The sequence below is a fragment of the Tamandua tetradactyla genome, chromosome 5 (assembly GCF_023851605.1).
Source record: "Tamandua tetradactyla isolate mTamTet1 chromosome 5, mTamTet1.pri, whole genome shotgun sequence".
Taxonomy (NCBI): Eukaryota; Metazoa; Chordata; class Mammalia; order Pilosa; family Myrmecophagidae; genus Tamandua; species Tamandua tetradactyla.
Genome location: NC_135331.1, coordinates 125730577 through 125744151, shown reverse-complemented (window position 1 = coordinate 125744151; position 13575 = coordinate 125730577). Strand labels below are relative to the sequence as shown.

Genomic DNA, 13575 nt, shown 5'->3' with positions numbered 1-13575 from the left:
TGACACTATCATAAACATCTCATTGATGCCAATATCATTGAGGCCAACTGAAAAATTAATAGAATTAATATAATTAGCAATTAGAATCAAGAAGAGGAATAAAGTGGCCAGAAACAAGAGCCGTACACAAATTTCAAGAGCTTTCCCATACAGCAGCAATATTCTCATTCCTGTGACTTCCTATTATTTTCTTCTCATCTGTTCTCCTTCTTAAAATTCTCACGCACTACGTCTGCTGCATTGGCTGAAAAGCAGTATACACATTTGATTGGCCCAGAGGTGAATCAGTTATATTCTCTATATCTAGATGGTGGACCTGAGACCCAGTGACCACGGTTTGTTACTAGCACTCGGTTTATGAGGTAATGTAAACTGGAGCGAGGACGCCATATTGGATTGGAACGGTTAGCTGATGCTAAGAGGAATGATGAGCAAGTAGAGAGAGTCAGGCTGTAGAGACAAGAAAAGCAATAGAGCAGCTGTGCAGAAAAGAGAATTCATAACAGCCAGAGAAAGTAGAATTGTTTTGGTTCTTAATGGCATTCTAGTTCCTGAATCCAACCCCTCTGAGGCCCTGTCACACTCCGCTACATCCCAAATCAATGTATGTGTTTAACATAAAACCAATAAAAAATTTTATTTTTGAATTTGGCAATTTGATGCTAAATGCATGAGGAAGACAAAAATAAAAGCAAGCACTATGTGCCTAGCATTGATCTAAATCTTCCGTGATATCATTTATCTTTTACACAAACCTAATAAAATAGGCATCATTATTGTTTCTAGTTCAAAGAGAAGAAAACCAAAGTTATACTTTTAAAAAACTGTCCAAAAGTTAAGCATCTAGCAAATAGTATACATGAGAACAAATAGACAAGAAAAGCATTTAGAGAGTAATAAAATGGAATTTCTAATGCTAGTTGTAAAAATACACTATAAAAGCTAAAGTAATTTAAATAATGTGTCAAATTATAGTAATTAACAAGCAGAAAACATATAAGAATTAGTTTATAATAAAGAAAACATCATGAACAAATGTGGAAGGGAATTTTTTAACACATAGTATTAGGGGAAAAGTCAGGTTTAATATTTTTCTAACAACGTTGTCCAAAATACATTTAGATGGAAGAGTTAAAATGTGAAGAGACATAACTATAAGCAAGTATTAGTGAATTTTAAACTGATTTCTTGAAAGCACAGAAATTCAAAATATGAAAGTAATATAGAAAAATCACAAAAGACCCAATTTACCAATTTAAACTTAAAAATTTCTGTGTATCAGTACACACTAAATATTAAAAGGCAAACTTAAGTTGTGAATAATATTTGCAACATAGATGACAAAGAATTATTTCATATGTGTGTATATGTGTATGTATCATTATACATACATATGTAAATATAAATGTTTAATGTCAGGTAATTCTAAAAATATAAAAAATAAAGAAACAAAAACTATAATGGGAAATAATATTCATTAGCTAAAATTGTTAAACATTTAAAAAATAAAATATCTGAGACTGATGAGTAGATTAAGGGTACACCCAATACTTGTATATGTATAGACTGATTAAAAAATAAAATCTTTGGGGAAAGAATTGGAGTATATGTATTTGAGAACCTTAAAATTTTCCATACCTATCAATCTAATTATTCTAATTCCAGAAACAGAACTTAAGGGAAAAATCAGAGAAGTGTTTAAAGTTGCTTGTAAAGTATGTTAATTGTGTACTATTTTAAACAAACAAACAAAAAAACAGAAGCAAAAATGTGGGGAATGTAAATTCATCCCATACCCCAACACAAGACATGTTCTTAATTCATGTTCCAGTGAATGGGAAGCAATTTGTAAATAAGACCTTTTGAAGATGTTATTGGTCAAATTGAATCAGGGTAAGTATTAATCCTTACTACAGGAAGGCTTATAAAGAGATGAAATTCAAACAGTCAATCAGAAGAAACTGGAAGCCAGAAGTCAGAGAAAGCCACAGGAAGAAGCCAGAAGTCAATGGAAACCAAAAGAGCAGACCCAAGGAGAAAGAGAGTACTATGTGATGAGAGGTAGAGACGTGAGCCAAGGAACCCCAAAGACTGCTGCAAGCCAGTACCTGAACACTATAGACTTTAGGGAGAAGCCATGGCCTTGTTGAAGCTTTGATTCTGAACTTATAGCCTCTGAAACTGTGAGACACTAAATTCCTGTTGTCAAGACAAACTGTGTGTGATATTTCTCATTGCAGCCTTGGCAGATGAAGACAATGTCCAACAACAAGGAGTTGGTCAAATAAAATATTATGTCTATATCCATCTAGTGAAATATTATGCAATAACTGAAAATAATGCTTTAAAAGACTATGTCACACTCATGAAATATTATAGCCCTTGATGGTTATTCTTCTCTCTTTTGTGTGTGAATCTCTCTTCTTTTGGACATTTTAGTTTTTCTGTAACTACTATTAAAAGATCCAGCAACAGAGGAGAGGGGTTAAATATAATTCACATAAACCAGAGTTACTCACTAGCATTGTAAAGAATCGAGAAAGTAAAACACAATCAGTAATGACTAAAGTAAAACCTCTGGCTTGTCTATGAGATTGCCTCTACTCCTCCCAATCGCCCTTTCCATGGGTAATTGAGGGTTGGCATGGTTACTCCCATACCAATTGTCATTGGCCACGGATAAATTGCTATGATTTTTGAAATGATAGCTATTATTCTACTCCATCTGTTCTTTTCATTTTTCAAGCCAGCTGTGAAATCAAACGAGTCTTTCCTAAAAGTTGTGGAAGTTTTACATTTAACCAGGGTAAATAAAACAATTATAAAACATGCTGACGTTTAGTAGAATTCTACAAGGTGAACTAAGAGAGAATTCACAGGGAGTAAGACAAGTTGGCAGTTGTTTTAGAGGGATGATGGAAAAGGACTGTATTTGTAATAACAGTATTTAACGTTCTTGCCTTAGTTTTGAGTTATAGGCACAAACTTCAAGAAAGATTTAATAATGAAATCCTAAAAATATATTTCAACCCTGACCTGCTTTTTCCAGTTGTTCTGGTCCCAGTTTTACTTTTGCTAAAATTAAAAAGCACATGAGACTATGTAAAAGTACTAAATCATTCAACAATATACTAAGTGTTAAGTGTTTATCTTGGTTCAACTACTTGAGACATTGCATTTTGTTTGTTCCCATTCTAATTAAGAATCATATTTTTCTATAAGGCTTCCTCGTAACACATAAGGTTTTCCATTTCAAACATGAGAATGTATTTTAACACAGTTTCAAGACCCACTATATAAACAAAGCTTTAAGAATTATACTGCAAGTCATGGGAGAAGGGGAAAAATGAAGTGGAGTTGATAATTCCATCAGCCTTTTTTTACTCTGAAATAGGGCTTCATTATTAATTTAAAATAAGAAAATTATATTTCACTTGTGGTAGATTTTGATTACAAAAAGGGGCTAAAGTTTTTGCACATCCATACCCCTTCCAATGCGACTTTGAAACTTCTCTCATCAAGACATAGACTCTATTTCCCTACTCCTTGAGACTGGGGTTTGGGACTTGCTTTAGCCAACAGAATATAATGGAGATAATGACATGCTGGTTCTCCAGGCCTTAAAGCTTCTGCTCACTTTCTTCAGATTCATGCTTCCACCTTGAGAAAATCCCAAGGGTAATTGCTGGAGGACGAGAAGCCATTTGGGGTTGAGGTTAACCTAGACAAACTTGTGTCCAGCTAACCGGCCAGCTGAGTACAAATATATGAGAAACCCAGACAAAAACAGCTGAGACCAAAGGTCCCTGAGCTAAACCCAGTCTAAATTGCTAATCCACAAAATCATGAACTAAATAAATGATTGTTGTTTTAAGCCACAGAGTTTTGGGGTGATTTGTAACACAAGATCAGTTAACTAATATATCACCCTTGCCTATTCACCTATTAAGAGGTAAATTAGGAAGTGATGTTACACAATTAAAAATTAAATGTTGTAATGTCAAATCTTATTTTTATCAAAATATCCATGTTTTAAATTATTTTTCATATTTTGGATTTTAGGCATTTATTTAATTTTTAAAATAATTGAAAAAAAATTTTTAGAAATTAAAAAAAAATTTTTTTAATTTATTTACCAGGCACTTATTTAATTCCAACCACAGTTCCAAGAGGAAGGAATTATCTTTATTTTATAAAAGAGGAGACTATGGCGAAGAAAGCAAGGAGCAGGTCCGGATTCCTATAGCTGGCGTGGCAGAACTGGATTGGAAAGCAGAACGTGTGGATCCATTTATTCCGCGGTGGGACTCCATCAAGTTCATAGTGAGCTGTCAGGTCTGTTCTTCCGGAGCGGGACTCCAGACACCAGCAGTGTGTGTCCCCTACCGAATGAGCTAGACACTGCCCCAGAGAGCTCTGAAGAATAGTTTACAAAGAGTGGACTTCTGCATTTGGACTTTTTATTGTTCCCTGCCAAATTTCAAATGGTCAAGTCCTCAACTCAAGCCCTATGGACATTATCATAACAGCAATTAAATGAGAAACTGACTCATTTAAAGTAAAAGAAAAACAATTTACAGTGTAAAATGTCTCAGTTTATTTGAAAACATAATTGTTTCTAATTGTTATAGTTGCTAATGATTACTACTGATTTCCTGATTAATTATATCATGATACTTAATGTTTGAAGTCAATAATTTAGTTATTTCCTGGCAATCGAAATCATTTATTTGTACCACTACTTTAAAAACAAAGTCTTAATTTCTAACTTCGAGTGTTATGAAAATTGAAATGAAATCAATCAGAAATAAATTAAAATGTTACTGAGTAAACTGTCCATCACATTCAATACCCTAACATTGATACATCAGGGGTCCAGATTACATGTCACAGATGATAATACATTTTTAATGATGAAAACATAAAGCAAAAGAATAATAGGAATTAGATTCAATGCTGCTGCTCTTTAATATTCACTTGATTAGAATTAAAGATGAATGTTTATAAACTATGAAACAGATGAGTAAAGATATTTTCAAGTAAGCATTTTCCATTCTTCCCATTATATCTTTCAAAGCAATCACTGAATGCAAAATTTTATATATCGCCAATGAAATCAACACCTAAATATATTTTATTTTTGGCTGGCCCATGATAACTTGAATTATGCCATCTGAAAATTGTAATTTTATGGTATATCAATTACAAATAACTCAGAGTTTTGAGATAGTAAAGTATACTTGTACTTTACATTACAGTAGGTATTTTAATAATTGTATTAATTTTAATATTGCTTTATGAAGAATTCTATAATAATGTGTGGCTTAATAAACTAAGAACAGGGATCAGTGGAATGTTTTCCAGTGTATCATCTCATAAAAATATTCACAATAGCTTTGAAACCAGGTAAATAAATATTTAAACATAATTTTCAGATTTAAATAAGTATCTTACATCATATGGCATTTCTGGACCTATACAAAATTCTACAAACGAACAAAATGATAAAAACCACAAGTTACTAGAAATATACAACAACAAGCTTTCCAAAAACAGTTTGAAGAATTGAATTAAAGTGGGAACCATATTAATCTGTTAGTTCATTGGTTGGGTTTAGTTTTGTTAGTCTAACCCAGAGTGGAAGAAAAGACTAGAAACCAAGATGGTTAAACTATGTAATGTTCAAAAGACCAAACAAGAGTAAGCTAGAATCCACTCAACCATGAACACTCACAACCACGAATGTGTCAAACATTGGATTCTGTCCATACCTCCCTGACTCATATGGTTCATGAAGAAAAGCTCATTTTATTTGGACTTTTTTCTTTTCAGTAAACTTGATAGACTTTCAAGAGGCCAGGTCATTTTAATTTCCCAAGTGGAAAAGTTCCACACTAGCTGAAACATCTTAGATCCTTAAAGAACTGCTGCTGCATGTGCCCCCATGCTAATTTAAATGCCATTCTCCAATGAACCAAAATCTACTACTCTCAGGTAGAAAGTCAGGAAAAGTGTGGCACAAGTAGCAAGTACTGCTTGGTCTTTCTCTCACCGTGATCAAGTGATATCGAACAATTGCTTCACCACAGCCAAATTTAACTCCAAGGAAATTTGTTTTTAAACTTGAAGTTGGTTAGGGTTGGAATGATATAAGAGAATGAAGATTTTTAAAACAAACTAAATTAAGTGATTTGACCTCATCACTTAGAATACAGAATGCTATAATGAAGCAGGTGTTTACAGTTGCTTTTTCTATATACTGCTGCTTTTCATAAATGTAACCAAATTATATTTCTATTTTTACAATGATATAAAGTAAAAACTTTGGCTCAGGGTTTAGGAGTGCAGATGACTTCAACGACCCTCTGCTAAATGGCCTTTGTCTAATGGCTGTGATGTTAAGAGCTTAATACAATCATTTGCGTTTGATAGTTAACGAGAGGTTGATGATATCATGGTTAGGAAGGCTGATAGTCTGGGAATGCCTGGAGATAAACTTGAATGGACTTCTCATTTTCCACAAAACACCTACAAAAACTAAAGAAACCTAAGGGAAATCCTAAGAAGATAGGATGTTTAGGAATAACCCTACAATAAGAGAAAAACCAGAATATGACTCTTAGGTGTGAGAGGATTTTCACATCTCTCCCAGCTCCTGAGCTGTGCTGTTGGGGAACTGAAGGATCCCTGAGTAATGGGGTCCTAGCTTTGCCAACCAGGAATAAGGCAGTGAGATGGGGTTGCCTCACTGTATATAAATGATAAACGAGAGACTGGTAAACTTGGAAAAAGCTATCTTCTGGGAAGAGACCTGTCAGCATAAATAACATTCTTGAGAGGAATAACCACCCCTTAAAGTAACTTGCCTTGAGGACTGACTTAGCTGAATTGTGTTTGCCCAAGTAACTTATGAAGAGTCTCTGCTCCATTACAAATTGCTGTAGATTAGGAATATACTTTGAAATGAGATCTTCTACACTTATTTAAGTTCCACAGGTTTTGCTTTGGACTAAGAACAGCTTGTTCAGCTTTTTGAGGAACCACTAGTTCTGTCTGATGAGTTAAGCTGAATGAAGGCTAGTTTTCTAGCCATAGTGAGTAGCTACAGATTTCTCTCTTCCCCCATTCAATTATAGAAATATCACTTGAAAATCATCACATAGTATTTTATCTTTAACAGTTGACGTATTTTCTTTTTCTGATCAGTAACCACCATGTGCCCTTGGTACATACGACTTCTCTGATAACTCCCTGAATTATTTTACTTTCAACTCATGGATCATGTCACTTAAACAGGCAAATTTTAAGCTTCATATAGGCCCCAATAAAATAATTAAAGAATAAAAATGTTATTTTCTTTATGATTATATATTCAGTTTTCCACAAGCAATTGATGTTCAAATTAGATTGTCTTTGTTCGAAAAACAAGTTATGCTGTAAGCAATTCAGTATTCTAACGCTAGTGTCACATAAACATGAACTCTTTATGCACCTTTCACATTTAACTCCAATCTAGAAACAGAAGTCAACCACATGACCTCAATTATTTACCTTATGGAAAAATATATATGGTTATAAGTTAGAACATATTGCATGTAATACTGAAAAAATTCAAGTATAAAAATTCAAGTGTTGCTTATCGTATACCAAATACACAGTATTTGCTTACTGTATATCAAATATACAGTAAGTAATAATATACAGTATGCAATAATCAAAGCAGAACTTTTATTTAAAATAAAGGATATTAAATGAATGTTACATCTGTCTATAAATTGTTTGAATCTCAATTCAAATTATCATTCAAGATATTCTTTTTCCTCTGATGCTTTATTTATTTCTGATATCTTTTAAACTTTCTCCATAAATATTTGCACATTATGGTGAAACTGACTGTGTGAATGCAATGGCTAGTAAATTAGAAGGGAAATCCTTGAAGCCAAATATATTGATTGCTTTTCTACACTTCATAGCCTATGAGAATCTTATTACTAAGCAATAACAGTCATGCATACAAAATATCAAAATAACCACTAATACTTTAGTGAGTTGTGGACTTTAAATTACAGAGAATATATCCATGTTCATTGCTTATTCTAACTTATACCCACAGGCAACATCCCATTAATCAATCTAGAATATGTGCAAATAAATCATTTATTTGAAGGCATATCCCTACAATGACTGTTCATCTAAAGCAAAAGAGTTTAGGGGATTCCTAAGAAAAGAGACCCACTTTTAAAAACAGTCATCATTTAATGAAATTCTCCTCAATTATATGGCTATCCTTTTTTTCCCCCACTCTCAGTTCTGTGAGGAAAAGTAATCAGCATGTAGCTCACAGCATGTGGAACTTGTCTTATAATTACAATAGATGCTCATTCTCTCTATAAATACTTCTTGAGGAAGCAAATAAGTGGTCAACACCAAGAAAGCTAAATACAGACAATACATCTAATTTGAGATTATTTATTCCCCTTTCTTTCCTCCTCTGGCTGTCCAATTACAAGACATTTATTTTATATAGGAGAGATGGAACAAACGAATGGTACTGCTATTTTTTATTTAAAAGCAAAACTATATTTTTGAAAAGCATGATTCAAAGAGTTGTCTGACAGGAAATTTTGGATGCCTGGGTCATTTCTAGTCTCTATATTTCTAGTAGAAAGCTTTAAATTTGGAAAACCATGATTGCTTGAATATTATCCTTCAATAACTATCAAATGGCTATTATTTATTCAAATAAAATTCTCAGTGAAAATGTAAAATTAATAATACCTAGAATTTAGTTTTGGGAGATGGTGACTTGAGATGGCAATGCTTAGGTTAGTGGGGCTACACCTGCCATTAGCCCCACCTGATCCACTCACCACCATTCTCCACCCTGTGTGGCCGTGGGAGGCTGACCTCTGTGAGATGCATCGAACCGGCCGGCTTTCAGTTTGATCTGATGTGTTGAAGTCATCGTCAGGAGACTGGAGAATGGAGGAGAGTGACGTGGGGGTATTGGTTGCCCTGCCTCCCTCTTTATGTGCTTGTCTTGGACTGACCCCCTCAGTTCCTATCTGCAGCCCTTTACACATAGTTCTTTCTGCCTCTGGTTCTGGAAACTTCTCCCTCTCTTTGCCCTTTCAGTTATGCAGATTTAGGGAGTTCACTCAAGCCGACCTGAGACACTGCCCTATCCTTGAGATTTTCCCATACCTGGACTATACCTTTTCAATCATCCCTTCATTAAACTTTTACAAATTATGCTATTTTAGGTGTGTCATCTCATTTCTTCTGGGTTCTGACTGTTATAATTAGTTCTTATTTATCTTACCAGTAAAAGTTCCACTGATAAAACACATGTACATATATACAAAGCATTTACTTAAAGGCTTGTTCCCTCAGTGAATCACATTATATCACAAAACTATAATGCTTAATTGAATGCTTGAATCATTTATATATCAATGGAATATATTTAAGTAAAAATGTCAAAGTTATAACTACCATCCAAACAAGAAGTCTTTAGAAAATTTCTGGTATCATCAATATGATTAAGTCTACCTTAATTGAAGCAACTACCTTTAATTATTCCGTTAAAATGATTGAGTTGCTTACATGGAAAACACAAAAAAGGTTAGATAGCATTTCAAAACAGAATTTCTTTTTACTGATACATATGTAAAGAGAAAGGTTTACCTTTTCACCAATTTCTCCTTTCCTTCCTTCAAATCCTTGCTCTCCCTGTAGAAGAGAAGTATATTAGTTACAACACATGTAATTATTTCAGTGACAATGACAGTGTGTCTAACAAGAAAGTAAACAATTATAAATAAAAAATTCAAATATGTAAGTACTAAACCAATATTAAGCTATTCAAAATTTAAAGTTTCCTAAACACTAAAGGAACAATTTTCTAGGGTACAAGTCACAGCTTCACTACTTCCAAGGCAATTAAATCTCCATTAACTCTGGTTTTCTCATGTATAAAATAAGTATAATAATAGTACTTTCCTCACAGTGTTGTTTTGAGAATCGAATGCATCAGCATAATGCCATTTATGTTAGCCATTATTATTCTTATTACTATTATTTCACTAAAAATGTTAGAAACAGCCCTTCTCATGCTGACTTCAGAATACTATTCCACTGAGAGCTGCATGAACAAGTTCTGATTTGAATCCTGCCCGGCCCAGCTCCAACACCAGCTCTGTGCTTTTCACCACTTGGCCCTCCTGCCTCTCAGCATAGGAAAAGGCTGGTGGTTGGAAAGATGCTTGTTCTCTACCACCACATGTATCCTAAAAGGTTTAAGTCCTCTTTCCTCAACTAAACTTTCTCTAATCCATACAAGCTTAGTCTCTCACTTAATTCTGGGCAGATATTTATACTATTAATGTCCCGTCTCATACATTCAACACATATTCATTGAGTGCCTTCTCTATGCCAGACACTCCTGACAAGATAGCCAACAAATGAGTTTCATGGACGGGTTATGCTCACCCCTCCACCAATGGAGCATAAGACGTAGTTGGTAAACATTTCCTAAGAACATACAGGCAAAGGATGAAGGGTTGCTTATCTCCAGTTTTTTTCTGCAATGCTTCAACAAGATGACATGGTATAATTAAAATTCCTATGTTAGAAAAGGAATGCCAGCTTTTTGCAATATGTGTGTATAACCGTCTTTATTTAATAAAATGTATGTATGTGTATAGATGCACACATACACGTATATATAATTAAATATTAAATGATCATTTCTGCTTCAATTATCCTCAAAAAAAGGTACCAAGAAAGAAAATAGGTTAGGATTTAGTTCTATTTGTTACTGAATGATCTACCTTTTTTCCTAAAATATGGACTTCAACTTGATCTATTAATTCAAGCTGACACTGAAGCTGCTAAGTGGCCCCAGTACACCAGCCACAATGTCAGTATGATGCAGCCACCACAAACAGCTGCTGGAAAGTCCAAAACTATTTCCCAGCCGATAAATCTGCACATCCCTTGGCTTGCAACTTGACTCGCAGATGCAACACATGCTGTATCAATGGATTTTGTCTAGAACCGCTGTGAAGAAATTCAGAAGCATGCCATTTCATCACTGCCAGCTCAATCTTATTATCTTTAATGAGCCAAGTAAAGGAAGATTTTTCAAAGGCTATAACTATAAATAAGTGCATTTCTGTTCTTAATGGTTATTTTCAGCTACTGAGAAAAACCTACATGTAAGAGCAACTTCTGAGGTCTTGATTAAGACCTGTAAAACTCCTCCAGAGCACAGAAATGATCACTTGGTTTGGTGGGCATCAAATATTGAATTGATAATGCTCTCCCGTATGGTCGGATTATCTGGGTGATATCATGACAGCTGGCCCCACCTAAAGCAGCTCCACAACCCTCCAGGAAACTAGAATAGACCAGTTTCTGTGTTTTCAGGAATGCTGATCACACACAAACTCTTTCCCAGAGGGAGAAATCAGACAGCCCTTACCCCAGTAAGGGGGTAAAAATGAAATTCACATTGGTAAAAATAAAGAGATTTCAGGCACAGAAAGAAGCAATCTAGTCGAGGCAAAAGTCTTCATCACAAATCTGTCATTCTGAAAGATATTTTTTGAAGAGACAAGTTGTATGTAGCATCTTTGTAATATTGCAATATTTCGTGTAACCATTATATCTAACTCAATCTCACACGCAAAAATGAAAAGAAGCAAAAAATAACCATATCTAGTCAAAAGCAGTGAAATTGTTCCATTCTACATTTTAGACTCTGGCTAATAACAGAGAAAACATTTGCAGAGCAGGTATTTACTTCCACAGTCACAGAAAGCACCACTGTTGACTTCTTTGGAGAATCACGGTGCTAAAGCTTCATCTCTGATAAAAGGCTCTACTAGGGTTGTCTCTTTGTGAGGGGATTGCTTCCATGGGTCACCTTTAGAAAGACCAGTTGTTGGGCTTCTAAAAGGTCCTTTGAGAAAATTCAATTTCATCAAGTACATTTTCTGATTGAATTTGCACTGACGAAGTGCAAATTCAATAGTCAAGATGTTGACGTTCAAGATATTTAAAATACTTAAAAATTTTTACAAAACACTTTACCTTTTGGCCAGGTAAGCCTGGAGCACCATGTAAACCATTTTCACCCTAAAATAAATGCATAGAGTAAATTTTATTAGCCTTAAAAAACAAATACATTTTTGTAGTCTTTAATAACTAGCTCCAGTGCTGCAGGGAAAGGTAGACTAATACTGAATATGTACCTCATGAAGGGTTCTTTCCATCTACCCCTTATCTCCAAACTCCAGGAGTATCACATTAATTTTACAAATAAGGGAAGGGAGGTTATGAGAGATGCAGTAACGGGCTCAAGGTCACTCCGCTAACGATACTGGCTGATATTTGAATTATGCTCTCTGCCTCCACAGCCAATACCTCTCTACCAGGCTATTTGATATCCCTTATTTCCTTTTTTCTCTTTCAAACTTCTGGGCATTTATGGGACAGATATAGTTCTTACAACAAACCTATCAAGTAGAATTTATTATTTTGCCCATATTACATATGCTTATACAGTCAGTAAGTAGTAGAACTGGGATTAAAACCTATACACTTCAGTTCTGTTCCTAACCATTCACCTTACTTGTCTCTAAGTTTTAATTTTGGCTTATAAGTGAGCTTTCATCTATACACTATATATGTACACGCATGTTTACTTTCCTATTTCTTACCCCTACCTGCTGATTGCCTTAAGCTCAATTTTGAAGGCACACTCAATACCATTTTAAATGAAATAATTACTTGGGAAATTTTTTAGTTTTTTCCAAATGGTTCCTGTATGGGTAAAAAGGCTTTCGGTGATGACCACCAGTTTCCATTACTGGAATTCAAGGGTCATCTCTTTGACATGGCTGGGTTGTAAATAGACCAGCTAGAACGAGATACTTCTGGGACAATATGCATATTCTCAACCGTTCCTGAAGAATTTAGCTGCTTATAGGAATTTATTTCAGTTCCTAAGTTCCCAGGTCTTGACAGCTTAAAATAAACTAACACTCCTATTGATCTGCATTATTTTTATCAAGTATTTATAATTAATTTATAAGATAATAGTTTTTCCAGGTTTACCTACAGTGCAGGTAGATGCCATTTTTTAGAATTCTTTAGGAAAAAAATAAAATATAGGAAGAAAAAAATCTTATCTTTAAACTCTAAAATAGAAATAATGTATTTATTTGGTCTACTGAATCCAAGGGGATCTGCATTATTTCATTAATTAATACATGTTTGGAATGCTTTGGTGGATCTTGCTAGAGGTGTATTGCTATGTATATCCATACATATTATTTTAAAGACTAAGGTTTCTCTTAGATTAAACTGCTGTCATATTCCACAACATAACTGCTAGTGCCACATTATATACTAAACACTAAATGCCAAAGTTCATTTGTTGCTAAGAGTAATTAAAGTATTAAAGCAACGACAAAATATAATCTACTTATCTATGCAGCAAATATATTTCTATCATTTTAAATAAACTGTTATGGTTTTAGACCTCACGTGTCACACAAGTCTATTAGA

At 34.2% G+C, this 13575-nt stretch overlaps 2 protein-coding genes across 5 annotated transcripts in view; one reads left to right on the top strand and one right to left on the bottom strand.

The window, feature by feature from the left end:
- The window catches only part of LOC143684830 (uncharacterized), a 61283-nt gene extending 56740 nt beyond the window's left edge, over positions 1–4543 (top strand). For all 4 annotated transcript variants that reach the window (XM_077162191.1, XM_077162188.1, XM_077162190.1 and 1 more), the window contains one exon: positions 4140–4543. In XM_077162191.1, coding sequence (XP_077018306.1) covers positions 4140–4398 — 259 coding nt within the window. In that variant the 3' untranslated portion in view covers positions 4399–4543. The remainder of the gene's footprint in view (positions 1–4139) is intronic.
- COL19A1 (collagen type XIX alpha 1 chain) overlaps positions 1–13575 on the bottom strand; it is a 365439-nt gene that overhangs the window by 237525 nt on the left and 114339 nt on the right. Inside the window, exons 10-11 of the mRNA XM_077162192.1 lie at positions 12097–12141; positions 9688–9732 (exon numbers count right to left, since the gene is read on the bottom strand). Coding sequence (XP_077018307.1) covers positions 9688–9732; positions 12097–12141 — 90 coding nt within the window. The remainder of the gene's footprint in view (positions 1–9687; positions 9733–12096; positions 12142–13575) is intronic.